At 39.4% G+C, this 18,949-nt stretch overlaps 3 protein-coding genes across 3 annotated transcripts in view; 2 read left to right on the top strand and 1 right to left on the bottom strand.

Annotated features, from left to right (window-relative positions):
* Positions 1–2,361, top strand: part of ldhba (lactate dehydrogenase Ba) — a 9,962-nt gene extending 7,601 nt beyond the window's left edge. Inside the window, 2 exon segments of the mRNA XM_068717171.1 lie at positions 318–441; positions 1,562–2,361. Of these exon segments, the coding sequence (XP_068573272.1) occupies positions 318–441; positions 1,562–1,729 (292 nt within the window). The 3' untranslated portion in view covers positions 1,730–2,361.
* A 2,000-nt stretch (positions 2,362–4,361) lies between these two features.
* On the bottom strand, positions 4,362–8,781 carry kiss2 (kisspeptin 2). Its single transcript, XM_068717175.1, has 3 exons — positions 8,724–8,781; positions 5,204–5,340; positions 4,362–4,648 (listed from the first exon to the last, which is right to left on the bottom strand). The coding sequence occupies exons 2-3, from the start codon at positions 5,331–5,333 to the stop codon at positions 4,398–4,400; spliced, it is 381 nt and encodes a 126-aa protein (XP_068573276.1). The 5' UTR covers positions 5,334–5,340; positions 8,724–8,781; the 3' UTR covers positions 4,362–4,397.
* Positions 8,751–18,949, top strand: part of gys2 (glycogen synthase 2) — a 29,517-nt gene continuing 19,318 nt past the window's right edge. Inside the window, exons 1-5 of the mRNA XM_068717164.1 lie at positions 8,751–8,973; positions 11,651–11,832; positions 12,650–12,841; positions 13,018–13,203; positions 18,405–18,549. Of these exons, the coding sequence (XP_068573265.1) occupies positions 8,850–8,973; positions 11,651–11,832; positions 12,650–12,841; positions 13,018–13,203; positions 18,405–18,549 (829 nt within the window). The 5' untranslated portion in view covers positions 8,751–8,849. The remainder of the gene's footprint in view (positions 8,974–11,650; positions 11,833–12,649; positions 12,842–13,017; positions 13,204–18,404; positions 18,550–18,949) is intronic.

Here is an 18,949-nt window from a genome sequence, read left to right as displayed (position 1 = left end):
GCCTTTGGTAACTGACGCTAAATAGTCTGATGAATTACACAATGATGTCATTTCTTGCACTGCAGAATAGGCTTATGATAATCTATTAAATGACATATATCTTTGATGATATAATGGGAAGCTCTATTTGTGCATTTGTGATATCACTATGAAATGGATTTCACATCTGTTGGGGTCAGGTTTTTACAGGGTTAGGGTCAGATCATAGAGTTGCCATGGTGTTCTGGGTGGTGGCTAGTAAATACATGTAGATGTATGTGAATTGTACATACATACACACAGGCTGTACACACACTGTATGGCTGTTTGTGTCGCAGCGCCTACGAGGTGATCAAGCTGAAGGGCTACACTAACTGGGCCATCGGTCTGAGCGTGGCAGACCTGACTGAGAGCATCGTCAAGAACATGAGCCGGGTCCATCCGGTCTCCACCATGGTCAAGGTCTGACACACACACACACACACACACACACACACACACACACACACACACACACACACACACACACACACACACACACACACACACTACTACCAGCCATCACTGACCTGCTGTTTGTGGTAAGTTGATGTTATTACCCATAATGCAAATTTTGTGTAATGATACCTTGATTTCCAAATAATTTCAGCTGATGTTGTGCCTTAGTGGTGCTTCATTTGCAATTAATTTAAACAATGAATATGGGGTTTTCAGGACCCCAGGGCCTGGATGGTAATCTAGTTTTACATTACATTATATTACATTACAGTCATTTAGCAGACGCTTTTATCCAAAGCGACTTACAATAAGTGCATTCAACATTGGTAATCACACAAGCCATATTTAAATAGACAAGATAGTAATGAATATTACTGCTAACTCATCATCAAAGATCACACTTGACTTACATAGTTGCCTCCACTTGAATGATTAGTCTATATATTTATATTTATGTTTATGTTTGTTTATATTTATATTTATGTGTATATTTACATTTATGTTTACATTTATGTTTATGTTTATATTTACATTTATATATATATATATATATATATATATATCTATGTTTATATATATTTATATTTATATATAGGTTCTGTATACTAGAGGGATAATCACATCCTGAGACTGATATCCATCTTTTCGCATCACTTTTAGAAAATAAAAGCTAATAAGTACCAAGTTGTAATATGATGTAATAAGTATTCAGTTAATACTGTCTCTGTAAGCCTTGTGCATCACATAATGGCTTTTTTATTTCCTTTTTAAAAAAAAATATTTTGTAAGGCATTATGTAAACAAATTAAAGAACAGGGTTCAAATTATGAATATTTGGTAGTTATATTAGATTTTGACATGGACATGTTTGTCCTCTGAGGACATGAGCACAACTTTTTTAGAGAGAGGCACAAGGATGCATATATACTGAGTGTATGTGTGTGTGTGTTTCTCTACGTCTCCTCCCCTCACTCTCTGTGTGTGTGTGTGTGTGTGTGTGTGTGTGTGTGTGTGTGTGTGTGTGTGTGTGTGTGTGTGTGTGTGTGTGTGTGTGTGTGTGTGTGTGTGTGTGTGTGTGTGTCAGGACATGTATGGTATTGGTGAGGAGGTCTTCCTGTCTCTGCCCTGCGTGCTGAACAGCACCGGCGTGAGCAGCGTGGTCAACATGACCTTGACGGACGGCGAGGTGGGCCAGCTGAGGAAGAGCGCCGACACGCTGTGGGGCATCCAGAAGGACCTCAAGGACATCTGAACACACCCGCGATGCCTGTCCACACGCACAAACCCCTTTTATAATGGCCCCCTCTTTACACTGAACCGCTGGGATTTTGAAGGAGAACACCAGAGTCTTTCAAAGATTGTGTGGGTGAGAATTTCAGTTTTGCATACGTCATCCAGCCTGATATGATTTCATATCAGTGCTGCATTATGTCACCATTATATCACCTTTAAGTCTAAGAAAGACGGCTGTGCTCCTTTAAAGAGAAACAGGAATCTCTCCCCACAGTTAGTAGGCTGATGTTGGTGTGTTACTGTGTTTGTGTTAGGAGATGTGAGGTGACCTGTGTTACTGTACTCTATCAGCTGTTTGGACCAGAATCAAGCACAAGTCTCAAAAAGCCCAAACTGTCCCTGTCCTTCTCCACCACTCGCTGTATGAGTCCCTCCTTTAGTTCCCTGCAGTGAAGCACTCAGACAAAGACCCCAAAAATCCAAGACGGCGCTGTTTTCCTCCCGCCTTCGTCTAGAAGTGTTCGTCTACAGCAAACACTCAGTGTGAAGTTCCTCATTGTTAGCAAAGGGAGAGGGAACGTCCAGCTCCACATGCTTCTGTTGGACCTTGTGTTGTGTGTAACTTAATAAAGTTGAACCTGCTGAAGACTAGTGTGTGTTTGTGTGTGGTTTATTCTGTTAATGATACAACCTGTGAGGATACTAATCATTTTATTGTGAAGAATACACCACTGTACAAAGAAGGACTCTGTTTAGAGAGACATTTATTCATTTGATTGAACCTATAACATCAATTGGATAACAATGTTTGTTTAGGTGGTTACATATTTCTTAACTGCCAATGACATTTTCAATGTTCCAACAGCAGGTTTTATTATATTAGAAACACAACATTTCTATTACAGTCTGTCACCTTTATGAGCATTTAAGATATCTGTTCAATATGAAGACTTTCTTCCAAGCTTAAGGATTTATGTCTGTAAGTAAGACAACCAATCCAAAACATTGAAGGAAACAATCTCTTTGGATTCACCAATATTATAAATATATTTATGACATGCAAAGTTGTCTCCTTTTAAGTAATAAACAGGGAAACCCCCTAACCCTCTGTTGCAATAGGAACAGACATAACTGAACTTAAATGTAACATTACCTCTTACTGTTTTATTGTAAATACAATGCTGTTAATGAGTGAATTGTATGTATACATCATGATTTTCTACTTCTTAGCCCAATACATTTTATATTTTATAGAATTTAAGTAAAACTGCCGACTGGGACTGCAGGCCAGAGGTATACTATTTGTCATATGTCATAAGGTGCTTTATTCTATCATTCCAATTTTTCATGACTTTGTTTCATGACAAAAGGAGCCTGTGAAGAGCTCAAAAGATATTAAACGATAAAACCGACCAGCCACAACCTGTTCACCCTGCTGCTGTCTGGAAAGAGATGCAGAAGTATGAGCTGCTGAACCAGCAGACTTCATTCATTCGTTCCTATGGCTCATAATATATTGATTGTATACATATACAATATATATATTACACATTGTTTTATTGTGTGTTTTCTTTATGTAGCAAAATGGGACTACAAACTGCATTTCATTGCCAACCCTGCTTTACAACGACAATAATATCATTGTAGTCTGTTTCTGTTTTAATTAGTGCTTTTAAATTTCTAATGTATTGGGGTCCTGGGGGTCCCCAGTCTAAAGCACCCAACTGCAGCCTATGCAGTTTAAACAGATGGAACAGAATAGATGAATCAGATGTTTGCCATGGGTCCTAATTTAAAGTATCACATACTATCAGGGGATAGGAACACACACTTGTTCTCATGTGCTCTGGCTATTTCAATTTAAACAATATGCAAATTAACATACTTTTTTTTTACAATAATGATAATAATGTTTTTTTCTTTGGATGACATTAATTACTTAACTAATTTGAAAGAAATATCTTATATATACAGTATATATAAAATGTCTATGATGGTTGTTTCTTACAGTAGTTTATATGTTAAATATATTGGTAAGATGAGTTCATCTATTATTAATCATTGTGGAGTCCCCTGAACACGGTAGCTCTGTTATTTAAATCTAAATTCATCAATTTATTTTTTATTTGACTAATATTCAATTTCAGTTCATTATAAGTTTTGTATTTTGGTTTTCTAATGATCATTTTATTTTTACTGATGTACTCTCTGAAAACATGAACGATGCGTTTCTAGCTGCTACTGCTGCATGTTGTCTGCAGTGACATCCTATGGTTGAATCAAGCCACTGCAACATTACAAATGAGCTTTTTGAAATGTCACAAATACAGCACTGTTTGTTGTGAAGTTAAGCCTTGCGTTTTCCTATTCAGCATAACGGTCCATTGGTTGAATACTGAGATGACTCAGAGAAAACATGCTACAAATTGTCAGTGTCTGCTGCAGTATATAGTATATAGTAAATAGTGTATGTTTCCCTTTTTTAATGTATTTTCTTTTGATGTTTGTTTTTTTTACCAATTTTTAAAATAATTTCACAGTCAATATAGGTAAAAAAGTTTTATTCAGAGAAACATAATTTTTATCTGAAGCAAAAGAGCTTTTTTAAACTCAAATGGACACATGTTGACTTTTCACCTATGGGACACAAGTTCTCAGACAAAGACCATCTGTTTTGGCTCGTCCAGTTATCGCGAGAAGACAGAGGGGCGAAGAGAGAGGGGTGAACGTGTGTTTGTCCTGGCTCTTTTAACGGCTCTTCTGTAAGTGTAGCGTTTCCCAAAGCGAAGGCCGAACGGGTTGAAGTTGAATTGACTCCTGCGGTCGTTGCATAGGAGCTGCCGCTGCTCCTCGTTCTCTCTCAGGGAGAAACACGGGTTGGCATCCTCCGCCAGAAACTCTCCGGTAGTTCTTCTCGTGAGCGCAGAGAGGACTGATCCTGAGGACAATGGCAGCAAACACATACACAGTCTATTTAAGTTCAAATAGATTTAGTGATTTACTTTAGTTTCAGTAACTGACCCAAAATAGAGCCCAGATTAAAAGTAAACATCCTGCATTCAACAACGTCTAGAAATACGATTTTGGTCAAATTAAATATTACTTTATTTTCTTTTTCTTTATTATTGTAATTATTATTATTATTGTTGTTTTTAAATGTATCATTTAATTTGATTATTAGTGAAGCATTGTACTCTTAGATTAGTGTAGTTACGTTTCATAGGTTGATCTATGTATTGTATGTAAAATCGTACGAAATAACTACAGCTGTCAACTAAATGTAGTGGAGTAGAAATTCAAATATTTCCCTCTGACATGAATTACAGGAAATATTCAAAACAAGCATAAGTCACTTTTTTGAAGAATTGTACAGAAGTACTTGTATAAAATGTATCTTACATACCTTATACCAGTCACGTGAAATTTACTCTTTCTATAAAGAATAAAACATGATCAAATCTTCAGTTAAAAGTCATGTCATTAGGTTACCCACCTGGTGCACGTTTCCTCTGAGCAGAGTCAAATCCCGGCAGAGCCGCTCGCACTCTGCCTCCATCCTGACCAACTATCAGCCCGCACACCACAACCAGAGCCGTGAGTCTCATGATCCTCTCTCTCTGCATCCAAACACTGCAGATGAACGTGTTTATGTTCACTTCTCAGCAGGTACTAACACGGTCAGTCCTATCAGACCTGTTTTATATTTCCACCAGGTGACCTCATGCTCCTACAGCTCACAGCCAATCACAGCCGCCTGCGTCCTGTGTAAATTGCGGAGCTGTTCGGTGCTGCAGGTACTGAAATGTGTAAGTCATCAGCTCTTCTGGGAAATGTTGCAAGCTTGGTTTGCTGCTGGGATCATTTATGAGATAATATGACACTTGCATGTTGAAAAGTAGTGAAGTCGTCAGCATTCAATAATCAAGTGGCAGAAACAGGGCTGAAACAAAAGTAGAAAGACTGTAATTGAGCAATCCAGGTTCCAGTTTGGCTACAGTACTGCAATGAGCAGCAGCAGAACAGTTATTAATAAAAAATTAATTAAAATCTAGTTTGTATTTAAATATATTCTACTTTCATTGGTGTAATACACCATTGCCATTGCATGCAGGGAGGGAGGTCCGAAGCACACATGATGATGATGATGATGATGATGATGATGACGACAACAGTCACATGACATCATCAGGAGTCAACCTAGCAGACAAAAGTCACATGACATCATGTTGAGTCACAACCTATCAGAAAACAGTCACATGCCATGATGAGACACAACCGATCAGAAAACAGTCACATGACATCCCCAGGAGTCACAACCCTTCAGAAAACAGTCACATGACATCATGTTGAGACATAACTTATCAGGGAACAGTCACATGACATGAGTCCCAAACCTATCATTGAACAGTCACATGACATGAGTCACAACCTATCAGAGAACAGTCACATGATATGATGAGACACAACCTATCAGATAACAGTCACATGACATCCCCAGGAGTCACAACTCTTCAGAAAACAGTCACATGACACCATGATGCGACACAACTTATCAGGGAACAGTCACATGACATGATGAGTCACAACCTATCAGAGAACAGTCACATGACATCCCCAGGAGTCACAACCCTTCAGAAAAAAGTCACATGACATCATGATGAGACATAACTTATCAGAGAACGGTCACATGACATGAGTCACAACCTATCAGACAACAGTCACATGACATCATGATGAGTCACAACCTATCAGAGAACAGTCACATGACATGATGAGTCACAACCTATCAGAGAACAGTCACATGACATCCCCAGGAGTCACAACTCTTCAGAAAACAGTCACATGACATCATGATGAGACACAACTTATCAGGGAACAGTCACATGACATCATGATGAGTCACAACCTATTAGAGAACAGTCACATGACATGATGAGTCACAACCTATCAGAGAACAGTCACATGACATCCCCAGGCGTCACAACCCTTCAGAAAAAAGTCACATGACATCATGATGAGACATAACTTATCAGAGAATGGTCACATGACATGATGAGTCACAACCTATCAGACAAAAGTCACATGACATCATGATGAGTCACAACCTATCAAAGAACAGTCACATGACATCCCCAGGAGTCACAACCCATCAGAGAACAGTCACATGACATCATGATGAGTCACAACCCATCAGAGAACAGTCACATGACATCATGATGAGTCACAACCCATCAGAGAACAGTCACATGACATCATGATGAGTCACAACCCATCAGAGAACAGTCATATGACATGATGAGTAACAACCCATCAGAGAACAGTCACATGACATCATGATGAGTCACAACCCATCAGAGAACAGTCACATGACATCATGATGAGTCACAACCCATCAGAGAACAGTCATATGACATGATGAGTCACAACCCAACAGAGAACAGTCACATGACATCATGATGATGATCATGATGCAGCGATGGCAAAAATTGAATGGGTGAGGAACTATTGGATTTGAGTCAAGTCGAGACGGACTGCACGGTAGATTAATGGTTCTATTTTAGTTTGGATGTTGTTTTGATTTTTGAAGAGTTTATGACACTTTATAGTGAAACGTATTGCAGCCACGGCATGAATTAAACAAGTGGGGACCTATCGAATCGAGGTTGAGTCGAGAGATGTTTGGATGGCGTTTTGACTTTGGTGAGTTAATGAGCCGAAAGTCGAAATGTGGTAACAAAGTGGAAGCTGCGACGACCTGTTGTATATCATTGTGCAGAGAATTTAAACTACACTTTGATGGTATTACTTACTGCAATGGCATTTAATAATGAATGAGCGAGGACAAATTAAATCGAACGTGAGTCGAGACGAATGTCATTTTGACTCTTATATATGAGATTAAAGCTGCAATCTGCTAACAACGTGCTACGATGAATCTTCGTATCGTAGGATTGAATGGAGAGAGGGATTCTGGCGGGTGGATGCTGCTGATTGGCTTGTTGGACATATCGGCGGGTTTGGCTGCGTTGAGCTGCCTGGATACTCCCGGTGGCGGTTGGCGGCGTCTTGTGGGTATCCCTGGGGTTATTGGAGAGGGCAGCAGATCGAGGGCTTTCTAGGAATGTATGGGTGGCCTCTGTGGAGGCAAAAGGATCGCCGTCGACAGATGGGCTGAGGAACAGATCCGTGTTTAAGGCAAGGTAAGATAGTTTTTTTTTCCGTTTTTTTTTGCATTCTGGTTACGAATGTGGAAAATGCAAACAGGCCGAGGCTTAGAGTGGGTAGATATTTATAGGAGTGTGGCCGGAAGTGGGGGAGTGGTTGAGGCGTGGTCCTGCTCCTGAAATTCAGCTAAAATGTATCTCCAATTAATATATTAAGTGTATTTAATATTCTCAGTTTTCAACACAGTGTCTCTCGAGGTGGTCATTTGTCTTTTGGCATGTTCTCATGGGAACAATATAAGGTTGAGACATTGTTGCACCACACTTATGACAAGCCAGAGGGCTCCATAGGACTGCAACTACAGAAGACGTCTTCCTGGCCCAACCATGCAACTGCAACATCCCCTCCCTCCTCATAATTCTTTTTTATCTATACTGTGAAGTGTCAAATGTTTATTATTATATATTAGGTTGTGTATATGAAGTCATGTCATTGTATTCTACTTGTAGGGTACCTTTCAAACATCTTTAACATTTTAGGCAAACACTGGCTCATTTACAGTTTTTCACTGTTGTTCAACAAGCAACCAGCTGTCAAATAAACTTAATCAAGTAAACAAGGAAAAACATGAATAAAGACAAAACATGTCAAAAGTAATTATCTGAAAGAAAACTGCCTATCTATCTGTCAGCAAGAACTGCACCAAACCTTTTACCCTCTGTGTGTGTGTGTGTGTGTGTGTATGTGTGTGTGTGTGTGTGTGTGTGTGTGTGTGTGTGTGTGTGCTGGTTGGAGGTCAGCCCTAGTAGGCGGGGTGGAAGCTCTTTACTCCCATCGGTCCCTCTTACCTTGACCAGGAGGACTGTCCCAGCTGAGCCCAGGATTCACCTGCAGACCCGTTTGAAGGATTTCGCTACAGACTGCCACAGCTCTAAATTCCCGGTGGTACCTGTCTGACCTCCAGACGTTCTAAGATGCCGCTGTCACGTTCCCTGTCCATGACGTCCCTGAGTGGGGTGCTGCCGGCCTGGGAGGAAGACGAGCTGCCTGTGGAGGACCTGCTGCTCTTTGAGGTGGCCTGGGAGGTCACCAACAAAGGTCAGATCACAAGTGTGATGATGCACACATTACCAATAGAAATGACATGTTTGAATTGATGCATCCATGCAGTAAGCATGAGTTCAACTACAGAGGGCCTTCGTACAGAATACTGAAAATGACAGTTTTTTAAAATTGATTTCACTCTACTTGAAACAAGTGTTTACGGTATGTCCTGTTTAAGTATTTGGATACAGTATAAGTGCAAGATCAAAGGAAATGAAAACATGAATTGACTTTGGTGGTATTAGTATTACCTTGTGTAAACTGCCTCTTTACCCCCTAAAGAGCAAATATTGAAATGCAGTGAGCATGGAGACAGAGTCAGTTCCCTCTGAAGAGTTAAACATTAAGCTGCAGATAAGTGGTGGAAGAGGAACAGCTATTACCTGGCTGGTTTGGCCTCCTGATGCTAACATGTGTCAATAATGAAATCAAAGGCACTAACATGGAAACATTTGACAAACTGGATAGATCAATCCCTGGACATGAAGTTAAGGTGAAAGTGGGTTTGTCATGATACCTTGATTTTAATTAAGCCTTGACAGAGCCAGAGACAGAGACATACTACTGAGGATACTCAGGTCATGATCTCTGTACTTTGGGGACTGTGGAGGTTTTGTAACCTGTTACTTGATTGTCCATCAGTGACTACATCAACTTTTGGTTTGGGCCCCAATATGTCATCCAGTATCCTGTGGTGTGTAAGGCTAATGTAACCATGCTGTGGTTATATAATGGTGTGGTTGAAAGACAATGGTCACACATACCATATCTGATCAATGTCATATAATATTCTTTGCTTTCATATTGTGATTAGTGTTTCCTGTAATCTATGATTTTGACTTGATAGCACCTGAAGCACTGTGCATCTGTGAAATGTGCATGTTCAATCTGTTCATGTTCATAATCTGTGTAATCATTTTCACGATGTGAATCTGAGCTTCAGTACGTGGTCATGGTGTCAAACAGTTCAGAGGTTATTGGCCTCTCTGCTGTTTTCTCTGCTCTCAGCTCTTATCTAACGCCAGCTCTCTGATGCAGTTTAGACGTCATTATGGGCTCTTTCATGGTCGTTCATATCAATATTTGTCTTTTTTGTTGCCACGTGAGAGACTGGGACAAACATTTCCACATGTTTTAGTCTGTTACAAAATAGAAAATTCTGTCTGTGTTTGACAAACTACACAAAATAGCCCAGTATCAACACAGGATTACTGGAGACCCATTTGAGCATTTAGGTTTAATAGAAGAGAATTTCAGCATTGGATAAACACACTTTGTTTTGCGTCTGTCTACAGAAAGTATGCATCATCATTTTACATGCAGAAATTATAGGAAAGAGGAAAAAGAAAATTAAAAGGTATAATATATTTTGCTTGAATACTAGGGCCATAATGAAGCGGTAAAAACAGAGAGGACATTGAATGGTAAATGGATTTACATTTATATAAAGTATAAAGCCTTTCTAGCCCGACCATTCAAAGCGCTTTAACACTACATGTCATCATTCATCGTTCACACACATTACACTGATGGCAGAGGCTACTATGCAAGGTGTCATCTACTCATCAGGATTTAATCTAATCATTCACACAAACACACCGATAGCACAGCCTTCAGGAGTGACTTGGAGTTCTTGCCATGTGGACTGGAGGAACCGGAGATTGAACCCCCGATAGTGGATGGCCTGTTCTGCCTCCACAGATTATTTGGGATTTGACATTGAACTGGTGGATGGATTTTGTGAGATCAGTTTGTGTTTTCATTTTCCATTTTTCATGTGCATTAAATCATCAGTTTCAGTTGCCAGCGGTGTGTGAATGATTAGTTTAGATCCTAGTGAGCAGGTGAAACCTTGTATGGTAGCTTCTATCATGAGTAGGAGTGTGTGTGGATGGGTGAATGTTGACATGTAGTGTACAGCGCTTTGAGTGATCAAGGACTAGAAAGGAGCTATTAAAGTACGAGTGTATTTACCATCTCAGATTTGTCCTGACTTTTAAGATCCCAAACCAACAGATCGACTGTATAAAGTTTTAAAATTTGTCTTGGCACACTGTCCCTATTTAGGTCTCGTAGTAGCTCCCCTCATGGATGTATTGCACATTGGCTCATTCAGAATATCTAGGGCTTTTTGAAAATGAAGAAACATTTGCATTCAAAATTCATGATGGCCTATATACATGTAGAATTTAGATTCACCCGTTAAAAATCGCTATCGACGTACACAAGCCTTATAACAAATTATACAGGAATGTTTTACTTCAGTCAAACTATTACACTGAGCGTTCTGACTTCATAAGACTAACAATCCACACCAGCAATATGACAAGTTTAGTGAACTGATAAATAACAACAGCTGTTCAGTGAGCATTTTAAAGCCACTTTTCCTGTTGAGGAAAATGGGACACAACCAAACTTTGATGTCCACATGTCACTTGAACCGCCATAAAAGAAAGAAATAACAATGAGTGGTTACAAACAAGCATGATAGCTCATTTTGTCAGCCCTTTTGACCATCTGACCTTTGACCTTTATTCATAGGTTAAAGTAGAACAGGGTCCCAAATGTAAAACTGCATCACCTTCATCTTATTCAATGATGTTAATGTTGAATGTAGAGAAGAAGTAAAAAAAAAACAGGTTCAGAGCTGTCTTTGCATGTGAACCTGCAGTTGGAGGAATCTACACAGTGATCCAGACCAAAGCCAAGATCACGGTGGATGAATGGGGGGAGAACTACTACATGATGGGGCCCTACTTCGAACAGAACTTTAAGACCCAGGTGGAAGGCTGTGAGCCGCCAAACCCCGCCATCAGGAAGGCCATGGACGCTCTAATCCACAACGGCTGCCAGGTAAGAGAGAGAGTACATAAATAATGATTACATATATTATTAATATATATATTGTTACATATAACAACAACTGTGTCTCAGTGGTAGAGCAGGGTCGTCGTTCAATCCTTCAATGTCCATGTGTCCTTTGGGCAAGACACTTAACCCTGCATTGCTCCCGCAGGCTGTTCCTACGTTGTGTGAATGTCGTATGAATGTTAGATAGTCCTGATGAGCAGGTGGCACCTTGCATGGTAGCTCCTGTCATCAGTGTATGAATGGGTGCGAATGGGTGAATGATGACATGTTGTGTTAAAGAGCTTTGAGTGGTCGGAAGAATAGAAAAGACTATACAAGTACAGTATATTTACCATATATTTGCTTATGTTAGTTGCTATACTGCTTTAAGAATTCCTTTCATTCTACCATCCAAACAATGTCACTGTGTAGAGAACCTGAAGATGAAGATCCTAACGTTCTCAAAGGTAACTAATATGTCAGGCTCATTTGCAGGGAAATGTGCATAAAATTATAAATTCGAATGACTTCTTGCATATTATGATATATTATCATTATAAATGCTGAAGAAACAAATTCTTAAGAAATTATTTTTTAAAGTCAGATCTTAAATGTAGAATGACCACATATAGGGATTCTTCTTCTACTTAAGAAAAGACACTGAACCTTTTCTACCACTGTTACTTGCCAGCAGCTGTGTGGCGCTCTCATCACAGTATGCCTTCAGTGCACCCAAGCACACTGGAAATAGATTATGAGAACTGATTTCGAAAATGTTCGCTCTCTCACTGGGCTTCCTTTGCTGATGTTGATGCTTCAGGTTCATTTTGGCCGCTGGCTGATCGAAGGCAGTCCATTTGTGATCCTGTTTGACATTGGCTCTGCAGCCTGGAACCTGGACCGCTGGAAGGGAGACCTGTGGGAGACCTGCAAGATAGGCCTGCCCTACGACGACCGAGAGGCCAACGACTCGCTCATCCTGGGCTCCCTGATCGCCTGGTTCTTCAAAGAGGTCAGCTGATGTTTAACCTGCTGTTCACTGCTTATCAGTCAATTCTCTACATTTCAACCTTTCATCTCCTGCTGCCATCTTACGGTTACAAAAGTGTGATATTGCCTGGTACAGCTTTAAGTTAATTACAAGAGGAATTTAGGTAACCACTGCTATTTCCCACTTTGTTTTTACAGTTAACAGACCAGCTGGGAGATAAGCCAAATGTCATTGGTCATTTCCATGAGTGGCAGGCAGGTCCAAGCGTTATTCTTTCTCGCTCCCGCAAGATCCCCATGGCAACGGTTTTCACTACACACGCCACCCTGCTCGGACGATATCTCTGTGCTGGAAATGCTGACTTTTACAACAACCTGGAAAAGGTGAGAGGTATCTGCATATGAATGCAGAACCTGTAGACAATGGGACAAGCATTCTGGTTTCCGTTTGTAATCTTGGCTGACCAATCACATTTGAGCGGGCGGTAACACTTTATAATAACTACGCGCTAAACAAAGCATTAGTTAAGTATGAGTAAACACTTTATTCACTATAAAGCATTGTTCCTACATTAACACTCATTAGTATGCAATTCATAACAACAGTTATATATGTTTTATTTTTGATAAAGTGTTAGTAAATGATTAAAAACTTATTTAGATGCATGATTTGGATATGCACTAATGGTTAGCTTTATAAATGCATATTAACACTGCAATTCATGATCAATTTAGGTAGTTACTAGTCGTTAGTTAAGTATTTTGTGTGACCTCATCTAAAGTGAGGACTATCTATGCCTTACAAAGCATTTATAAATGACAATGAAAGGCCATCAGTGCCTCAAAACCCACAAAAGTCTCTGTTATCCTCTCAACAGAAGAGACAAAAAGACAAAACACAAAGTGATCAAGAACATATCAATATTTATTACAAGATGCAAACAATGTACTCTTAAATACAAACCTCTCAGCCATTCATTCATGTAAAAAACAAAACAAACAGATTGTCCTTCAGGTGAACATGGCTGGATGTAAAACGTTCACAGTACATTATTAATTAAATTATATAAATCATTATATATATATATATAAATGCATGAATAATGTACATCTAAATACGTTTTTAATCATTTACTAACACTTTATAAAGGATGTTATAAATAATTTACAATTCCTTAATAATTGTTTGTAATATATATATAATATTTCATTTACAAATGGGAAATCCATCATTTATAAAGTATGAAAACACAATCATCAAACACATAATAGACAAGCTTATTAATCAAGAATAAAACATTTATGACTGTTGTTATAAATTGTAGCCTAATGAGTCTTAATGTAGGAACAATGCTTTATAAATGATGAATAAAGTGTTTACTCATGCTTAACTAATGCTTCGTAGCGTGTAGTTATTATAAAGTGTTACCGAGCGAGTTTTGGTTGAATGCAGGTAATCAGTCTGAGGAGAGCAGTAGAAAACGTATTGGCTGAAACTTTTTATCCACTAAATAATAAACTGTTAACTGAGTAAAGGCTTCTTGTGAAACAATCCGGTCGTACACTTTGTCTCTCAACTCCAGCTCCATTCTCGCTTCTCTAGTTGCTAATCAGCTTGTAACCAATAACCGGCACACGAAAGAGGAAGTCTTGGTCAGAGTTTGGCCAATCAGTATATAGAAGCATGCACATACTGTCACTGTTGAAAACTAGAGTGTAACAAATATGGTCACATAGCAGGCCATCCAGTTTCTGCATTATTTTCTCATTTGAAGGCCCTGTTTTGATTCATAGATTAGGAACACTTGCCATGGGTTCCTGAATGAAAGTCTGGAGTCTGTGTTTGACTCTTATCTCAATCAGTGGAGACAGAAAATCTCATCCCTTCTGCTTGCTTGTTGCAGTAAAAGCAGGCTCTGATAGGCTGACACTCTCTAGAAGCACAAGATCTCCTAGATGATCAATCACAAATAGAAAGACAAATATTTCAATGAGTGGAATTACCAACTAAGATCCACCTTTCTTGTATAAATGATTGATTTGAGCAAACATGAAAGCGTTGATAGCACATTGACGAATTGAATGATCTGGAGAGCCGATGTAAATTGACTGTAGCTAGATGAAGGGATGGATTGCTGGGGTGCAGTTGATTGGCAAAACTAAGGATGTTAAGATTGTGTTTTTGACTCCTGAACACATTTCAATCCTTTAATATTGAGTATCTGCCTGTACCAAGTCAGATTCTATTTTTGTTATATTTCAGAATAGCTCGATTTTAAGAATGTGGATTTTTCAACATGCTTTTACGTGTTTGTGGCTGGAGGCAAATTATTTTGCAATATGGTTGTAACTTTTGAAATTAAACATTCATGAGTTTTTTGAGCAGCTCTAAGCAGCCATAAAGGTTTCAATCAAAGTATCTGTCTCATGGTGTTGCACTTCGTTGTTCACATGAAAAGTAACGTATTTATATGAAGATTTGAGAAAAAGAGAGGAGCGTCTAGTTTCAAGTGTAAATCCTGCCAACTTCATAAACACCTGACCAATTACTGCATTGAGTGGGCCCAATCCAACGTTGTGTTGGGGGAGGGGATTCAGACGCTGTTTGACCATCCAACTAGAACTCCAGTATACCCTCCATAAAGCCTTAATGACTGGCTTTGTGTATGTTGAGACATTCTAAAAGGATTCTCATACAGTCAAAAAAAAATAAATATTACAAAGGGACTCCCTCGTTGGTTTCAACTGTTGGTCATGATGGTGGCTGCTTGTTGAAAACAGGTGTCTTCAACATTCCAGGAACTTTGACAAAGTCCCCTGTTTAATTTCTTGATTTTTGAGTCATTTGGAGCCACAGTAATCCACAGGTTTTGAAAGGGAGAAAGAAAATACTCTCAGATGTAACTACAAAACAACACATGAACATATGACCTTCTATCTATAACCAAAACCACAAGGTGTTCTCATGCTGCCCATATGATTAACCATGAGTGATCATATTGACCTGGAGATCTCCACACATTTCTGCTTGTCCAAATGAACAACATATTCAAATCCACAAACCATGACAATAGCAATAAGGCTTTTTTGCACCCATACATGCACACGTAGTTGTGTTCACCAGATTCATCTTCACATTCAAAGGTTCAAGCCAACAAATCACAGCCACTTAGAGCATCATTAGTGATGTTGAGTTGTGTGCTGAGGGCTCAGGGTGATGTTTGTAATTGGCATGCTAAAGGTCAGCATGGAGGTAAAGGCCACTCGTGGCTGAATGGATAATTGACAGACAAGGAGTTTGTAACAGCAAGTCTAGAGGAATCATATCAATATGCATTTTCAGTTCTCTTGACACTATGTAGCCAGGATAGAGGAAACAAAGCAGAACATGGAACCATAGATCTAGAAATGCATTTTGTAAAGAAATTAATAAATAAATACATTACATTAAATTAATACACAGTAATCTTTTTTATTTCATGTGACATACTAGTTGTATCTCCTGTGAGTGGATAACCAAAACATGTTGAGGTTTAATTGGCAGTGGACTAATGAGAATTGGTGAGGAACCTCCCAGTTCGTTCATTCATTCCAAGGGGACCAAAAATGCCTTTGAACAGACCTACAGCCAACTAGTGCAACGAAACATGTGACGTGGAGTAAACACACCACAGTGTACAGTGTCGAGCTGTGACGGTGTAGCATCAATATGTTTGTGAAAAAATGTTGGCGTCTTTGCCATCAGAATTTGAAGATAACGCGTCATTGAAGTCCTGAATAAAGTTGAGACCAGCTTATCTTTGATTTGAAGTGTTTGGCGTCAGTTTGTGGATTCATGACACCGGTGGATTCTTGGCACCGCCTTCCATTGAAAATAAGTGTCTTGTAGTAAAAACACGAGTCTGGTTCCCAAAGTCACTGCTTGTCTGTGCTATAGGTCAGGGTTTCACAGTAACATTTATTATCCAGAAAGACATAAATTACTGTAATACAATAAAAAACAGGATTCGAAGCCTCTACAGCTTTGATCCTAGGCTGCATATACAAAACCAGTGACACAGCAACTTTTTACAAGACATTTTCAAAGGAAGTGACATGAAGCTACAAGCCGACGCCCGATACTTATTGCTGTATGACGGGCGTGACCCACTACAAAGCAAAGATGCTGTTTAACCAAATAATTATGTCAACACTTGAGGAACATGGTTTGCTTCAATGTAGCTGGCCACGCTGGGTCGTTTGGTTGCTTTTATCATTGTGGTGTGCACATAGCGTTAGGCTCAACCAGACAATCACGCTGTAAATAAATTAATAAATTGAAATATAAAGACATTCTTTCCCCTATTCTTTACCTATTAGCTAGGTGCTTATATGTTCGTCCTTCATGCACCTGCAAGCCTTGTGGCATGTGAAACTTTGAACTTGTGGGCTGAGTAACTTATCCTGAATTCACCTTGATCTACTGTGACTTGGATTGTATCTGTACATCACTTTGGACAAAAATATCTGCCAAATAAATATATGTAACTGTAAAGATGACTAACAACATACAATGAGCAGGCTTATAGAAAAAGCAGAGACCCGGTCCTCAGCCCGTATTTTCTTACTTTGTGTTTCTGGGTGACTAAAAAAACGTAGTGACCAGGTGTCAGATCATAAGCACGTTTCCAAGAGGTAGCTCCGAAATATAGCGCCAAAAAAAAAGCAAATATAGCCAGGCAAAATGACAAAGTTTGTTCCAAAACGTGTTAATCTGGGGTTGGCGAGCACCCTAACACTCATTAGCAGTGGGGAGAACAATGCCAAAACCATTGGAATATTAAAATAATTAGTATAGGCTAATGATTATAAGAACATTAGAATGATTTGTCTACAGGGATAGCGGACCAAATAGAAATGTCTGAAAAAACAAAAACATGATAACATTATTTGTCCATAGCTTTCGTGCATTACTGTCATATTCACATAGAAACAAAAAACATATTAGGCAAGCACAGCAGTCATACATATAACCTGCTTTGGTGCAACTCTGTTTTAAAGAGACAGGATTAAATAGGCCCTCTTAACCTTGAGAGGAACCCGCACTCACAATAATACCCTAATACGCCCACTCAGTGGCCCAGTCAGACCATGGAACTAGCGTTGCAGCACAGGCTGCGCTGTCAATATTTCAGCCACCACTTTTTATGCGTCACTGCTCAAAGACATTTAATAGCATCTAGAGGCAGGTCTATACATGTGATTAGGTGACACTGAACTACATCACTGATGTTGTAAAATATCACAGTAATGAGACTGATCCTTTACAATGATGACACTCAAAAACCATCAGCATGAATATTGGAATAGGTATGTTTAATGTCACTCCATCCTAACTCGTCCAGCTGGGCTCATTCTGGTAAAAAATGTAGTTCAATTAAATGATCTTACTTTCAGTGCTTAAATATGTTTTTGTAAATAATTCTATTTTGAACTTATAAGGTTAAAAATGAGAATCCTTGAAATAATTGCCCCTCACACAGTATCGACCCGTTGTGTGTGTGTGTGTGTGTGTGTGTGTGTGTGTGTTTGTGTGTGTGTTGCAGTTCAACATTGACAAGGAGGCGGGAGAGAGGCAGATCTACCATCGTTACTGCCTGGAGAGAGCAGCGGTACACTGCGCTCATGTCTTCACCACAGTTTCCCAGATCACCGCCGTGGAAGCCAGCCACATGCTGCACAGGATGCCAGGTGGGAAAGCTTTTTACTGCGCTCAAGTCAGCTCCACGGACGTGCGTTCCAATACTACCATACTATTTAGTATGCCAGAAAACATTCAGTAAGTCCCAATACATAGTTTGTCAAATGCATTATGCCAAAAATACCAGGATGTCCTTCTGCATCCGGTCACATTTTGCAGTATGCAAGCCAGCATGCTTTTCTGTTATTAAGACCCACAATCCTCTGCACAGCAGATATATGAGCAAGAGGATCAAAGTTCAATATGCAGTGTTATGGTAAAGTAGTGTATCCCAATAGTGCATGCAAAGAAAAGAAAATGTGTTTTCAGGCAAGAAAAGCTAACAATTAGCCTACCATACTGTAAAACAAAGAAGTGATCGCCATGGATACTGAGCAGCAGGCAGATATG

This window comes from Cebidichthys violaceus, unplaced genomic scaffold, assembly GCF_023349555.1.
Source record: "Cebidichthys violaceus isolate CVI_PGR_0920_01 unplaced genomic scaffold, fCebVio1.0.p SCAF_21, whole genome shotgun sequence".
NCBI lineage: Eukaryota > Metazoa > Chordata > Actinopteri > Perciformes > Stichaeidae > Cebidichthys > Cebidichthys violaceus.
Note: the sequence above shows the minus strand (reverse complement) of the source record. Positions and strands in the feature narration are given on the sequence as shown.

Bases quoted from the DNA above. Each gene is read 5' to 3' on its own strand.
- kiss2 (XM_068717175.1), bottom strand. From the start codon at position 5,333: ATGCAGAGAGAGAGGATCATGAGACTCACGGCTCTGGTTGTGGTGTGC. The intron at 4,649-5,203 runs GTGGGTAACCTA...CATTGTCCTCAG, and splicing joins TCAGAGGAAACGTGCACCAG to GATCAGTCCTCTCTGCGCTC.